Raw genomic sequence first — 5,000 nt, forward strand, 5'->3', positions numbered from 1 at the left:
AATAAAAACTCGTCCAACCCAACCAGAAAGAAATCGTTCCCATGCACGGGTGACCTAACCTTTGACAGCAACTTTCTACCGCTGATTCGTAGCGAGGCGCAGCGCAGGGAGGGGCTCAGAGGTGGGAGAGAAACAAAGCGAGGTTGGTCACGGGGCATCTGTTTAAGGTCCTTATTCAGAAACGTCTTGCTCTCTCCCCACGAGAATATTACAAGGCCATAAAGATGATTAGCAGGGTTTTCAAGATAGCTTCTCTTTTCAATCAACTAGAATTCCAGCCAGTCCTTCACCAGAACAATAAAAACACGAGTATCTTCATCTACAGTCTTTGAAAGTAGTGATGGTGTGAAAGGAAAGCGTCTCAGAATACAGTCCTAACCCCTTCACTAATCAACGTATTTTTTATCATGATTTTGTGCATGATTAGACGATCTTATTTAGATTAGGAAGGGTCTATAGAGGTCAAAAGATTAATGGCCAGTCTTTACTATTCTGATCCCAACATAAGTATTTGAAGCTGTATAAAACCACTAAATAGTAAGCAGAATGAATATGAAAACGTGTCATGGTACTGAAAAGTTAGTCACCTCCCCTAATATTATCTTCTGTGCCTCCTTCGTCTACACTGTCAGGATCAGATCAGGAGCTTCGGTGAAATTTACTATGCAGTTACGATTTATTTGCGCTAAGTAAAAGTAAACGTGTCTATATAAACGAAAAATTAACAGTTAAGGGATATTGATCTATTTTTGGTATTTCTCATTATCTCATTCTTCTTTTGTTTCCCTTATTCATCAGTCAATACATCATTCCTTTCTTTCTTCTCTTCTTCCTCTACATTCTTATTTACCTGCCTCTTCTCATCTCTCAAACACTGAATTGGTTTTGTTATCTCATACTTATCAATTTTCCATTACCATTTGCCACCAACTTATACTTCCTTCCCTTCTGTTACTACCCTCTTATCAACACTATTCCAGCTTCACATCTGCACATCTCTCAAACCCTCAGCGTCTTTTCTTTCTCTATTTACATCTTTATCAATCACTTTCATGTAGTTCTTCGTTAATCTTTGGACTCTTCACCTGCAGGAACACGAGGCAAGGGAGGCGGTCAACCAGGTGCAGGTAATAGGGGATATTCAGGTAAGGACTCACCGTTGCGACACACACCTACGAGCTTGTCCGTGGCAATAGAATGAGTACCTAACATAGCAGAAAAGTACCTGCTCTAATACGTACCTACAACATCTTTAGAAACCCGTGTCGAGAGGAATAACACTCCACAAGACACTGGGAGGGCGCCACATGTTAGGAAACTGAACCAAACGACATGGAAATAGTTGCAATGTTGTGTTCCATCCATGAATCTTAATAATCTTGCCTTTATGATACTTCTAAAAGGAATAAAACTTTAGGAGACTGTGAGGGAACCAGACGTAAGGAAACTGAACTAACCGTCAAGGAAATAGTTGCAATACTGGGTTTTCCGTCCATAAACATTAGTAATCTTACCGCAATGTTGAGTTTTCCATCCATAAACATTAGTCTTCTTACCTTTAGGATGTTTTTAAAAGGAATAACACTTTAGGAGACACTTTAGAAAGCCACACGTAAGGAAACCGAACTTACTGACGTGGAAACAGTTGCAATGTTGAGTTTTCCATCCATAAACATTAGTCTTCTTGCCTTTAGGGTGTTTTTAAAAGGAATAACACTTTAGGAGACACTTTAGAACGCCACACGTAAGGAGATTGAACCATTTGACGTGGAAACATTGCAAAATTGATTTTCCTATCCACAAACATTAACCATCTTACCTTCAGGATGTTTCTAAAAGGAATAACACTTTAGAAGACATTGCTAGAACGCCACTCGTAAGAAAACTGTACCAACCGACATTTTCTTTCCATTTTCTATCTATAAACATCATCTTACCTTTAGGACGTAAAAAACACCTTTAAAAAACCCATGTCACTTCAACTGGAACCTATTAAAAGTAATCGAGATGGGGTCAGGAGCGTTTACGAGCATGGAGACTCAAACACAGTAACACAGCAACACAGCGACACAGTAACACTCACCAGTTTCCATTGAGGTAGTATTCACCAGTGTTGTTGTCCCTGATGGCGAAGTAATTAGCGGCGTCGTGTAGGTCCTGAAGCTTCACGTTCCTCGCATCTTTAGGGAACGTGACGGCCTCCACGTACCCTGAGCCTATCGTCTGGTTGAACACGCCGCGGGTGGTGACGCACTGGGTTCCGTCCCCGTGACACAGACCACACCGATCCTCCTGTGCCTCGCCGTCAATGGACCAGTCACACACCACTCTCTGTCCACAGCCAAGAGTGTCGCCAGTGTCAGGTGGTGGTGGTGGTGGTGGTGGGGTGGTGGGATGGTGGTGGGTGGTGGTGGTTGTAAGGGAGATAGATAGATAGATAGATAGATAGATAGATAGAGAGAGAGAGAGAGAGAGAGAGAGAGAGAGAGAGAGAGAGAGAGAGAGAGAGAGAGAGAGAGTTTGTCCATTTGTTATTATTGTTGTTGTTTGTTTATTTTCAGAAGCAACATAATGCTAAAAGAAAAACAAACAACAAAAATGAAAACACACACACACACCAAAAAAAAAAAAAAAAAAAAAGACAGACAAACAGACAGACAGACAGACAGACAGACAGACAAGATGGCCATACTCCTAGATTGAAAAAAGAAAATACTGATGATAAACTGCAAAATACATACCAGGAGTGAAATGAAGGTAAAATTCAATAAAAAAAAAACCAAGAAAGGAATATAAAAGAGAAAATTTGACAAGGTAATCTTTAAATATGAGTGAACGAGAATGGAGAGACAAAGAGAGGATAAGGAGGAGAAGGAGGATAAGAAGAGAAAGAGAGAGAGAGAAGATTGTCTTGAGAGTTACAGCTTAATCAATCTTACACACACACACACACACACACACACACACACACACACACACACACACACACACACACACACACACACTTAAGCCCACAGTTAAAACACACGTCCAATCCACTTCACCCAAAATGGCTCCTGACACCTCACAGCCAACACGCGCCAACATAAACAAAGTATTACAGGTCGGCTCCTCACATCACCACCCCTCCTCCTCCTCCTCCTCCTCCTCCTCCTCCATCTCCTTCTTCTCCTCCTCCTCCCCCCTCTAAGAGGTGAGTAGTTTTGATATCTGCTCCTCCTCCTCCCCTTCTCTCCTTTTCTGTGCCTTTCTACACATCATGAGTGTGGTGATGGCTTCCTCATGTCTCCCTCACCACTATTTCTCATCCCTTCAGAGAGAGAGAGAGAGAGAGAGAGAGAGAGAGAGAGAGAGAGAGAGAGAGAGAGAGAGAGAGAGAGAGAGAGAGAGGAGGAGGAGGAGGGGGCGGTGAGATATGAATGCATCACTCCTCACTCCTCACTCACCTCCCCGCTGGTCGTTCCTTTCCCGCCCCCACAACATGAGCAGCCAAGTGCATGATAAGCCCTAAGTAGACCCTCTCAGGCTGGTGGGGATTACTGGCCAGGGAATGGGGCTGTGAGGTCCGCGGCGCGCACTCTGGCTCCCTGATGCGTGTCAAGGGGTGGAGGGAGGAGGAGCCGCAAGTCTTGCCACATCTATCCCACACATGCCCACCCATCCACTCACCCATCCACACACACACACTCACACACACACACACACACACCTTACACCTGCCGTTGATGCACATGTCCCTGGCGCCTGGGTTGCACGGCGTGCCGTCCACCACCGTGTCCAGGAACTTCACGCTGTAAAACTCGTTGTCTGGCTTGCAGTCCAGCTGGCACGGGGAGCCTGCGGAGGAGCGGTACACCTTCAGCCTCGCCTGCACCTCACCACCACCCCCTCCTTTTTGTACACATGCGCATGGCATCATTAACTCAGTGAGGACACTTACTTTTGTACAACACAGGCAGCCACGTGCGGTTTTCCCCTTTGTACGGCTGCTCTCCGTGCTGGGTACACTGGATTGCGCGGAAACTCACGCCATTCTCTGGACAATCCTGTCGATTAGAGTGGCAGGAAAGGTGTAAGTCACGGCCACCAAGTGGTGTGGTGCCGCTAAAGGCTGTCACACTGAAACTATAGTGAACAGTGACACTTTCCTGACGGGGTGTGACTCACCTGTGTGTTACAGATGCGGTACCTCTTCCTGTCGCCGGTGCAATAGCGGCCGCCATACGCCGGGGACGGGTTGTCGCAGTGGCGCATGGCGACGGCCACGCCAGCGCCGCAGCTCCGCGTGCATGACGACCATGACGACCACGAGCCCCAGTTGCCGTGGATGGCGGCCGGCTGCTCCCCCATGGTGACACACTCCCCCGCTGAGCACCACTAGGAGGGAGACGGAGGGGAGGGGGGAACGTTACTGAGAATCCATAAGGATGTGACCGCTTCCCGGACATCAGTGCCAAGTGCCGGACTGATGCGAGTGGCGGAGTCTTTCTCTTCTCGGAAGAACTTTTATAGTTTTCAAGATTCTGAATGCGTCAATTTGTACCAAGCGTCTCAAAGCCAACCAGTAACGCTCCTCTCCCCTTACACATTTACGTTTCATATGTAAAATCTACTCCATACCTGCAGAACTTCATCCTTTATTACTTCAAGAATAATTCAATCTCCAATCTCATCTCTCATCTCACGGCTGAGGCTCTGGTCTGCTACAACTCACCTTGTGTTTGCCGCACTGGGTGCCCTCCGCGGCAGGATCCATTCTTGTCATGCAGCGGTTGTTGATTCGACACCACAAGGTCTGACACACCCTCTCCATCCCCTCGATGTCTGAACAGTGGGTGGCATCCTGGCCGTAGCTGAGGCGGCACTGGTGGTCGGCGTCGTACATGGCGCCGGGCGGCAGTTCCGGGAACCTGTACTCGACGGTCGGCGGCTCGTCCTCCAGGCACTTCGCCCAGTTGCGGCTGTAAGGACGCGAGAAAACATTCATTTGTGAAACATTA

At 46.8% G+C, this 5,000-nt stretch overlaps 1 protein-coding gene across 1 annotated transcript in view; it reads right to left on the reverse strand.

The window, feature by feature from the left end:
* Positions 1 to 5,000, reverse strand: part of LOC123499403 (A disintegrin and metalloproteinase with thrombospondin motifs 6-like) — a 124,498-nt gene that overhangs the window by 18,167 nt on the left and 101,331 nt on the right. Inside the window, exons 10-14 of the mRNA XM_045247354.1 lie at positions 4,715 to 4,961; positions 4,168 to 4,377; positions 3,941 to 4,046; positions 3,710 to 3,837; positions 2,084 to 2,331 (exon numbers count right to left, since the gene is read on the reverse strand). Coding sequence (XP_045103289.1) covers positions 2,084 to 2,331; positions 3,710 to 3,837; positions 3,941 to 4,046; positions 4,168 to 4,377; positions 4,715 to 4,961 — 939 coding nt within the window. The remainder of the gene's footprint in view (positions 1 to 2,083; positions 2,332 to 3,709; positions 3,838 to 3,940; positions 4,047 to 4,167; positions 4,378 to 4,714; positions 4,962 to 5,000) is intronic.

The sequence above is a fragment of the Portunus trituberculatus genome, chromosome 49, assembly GCF_017591435.1.
Source record: "Portunus trituberculatus isolate SZX2019 chromosome 49, ASM1759143v1, whole genome shotgun sequence".
Taxonomy (NCBI): Eukaryota; Metazoa; Arthropoda; class Malacostraca; order Decapoda; family Portunidae; genus Portunus; species Portunus trituberculatus.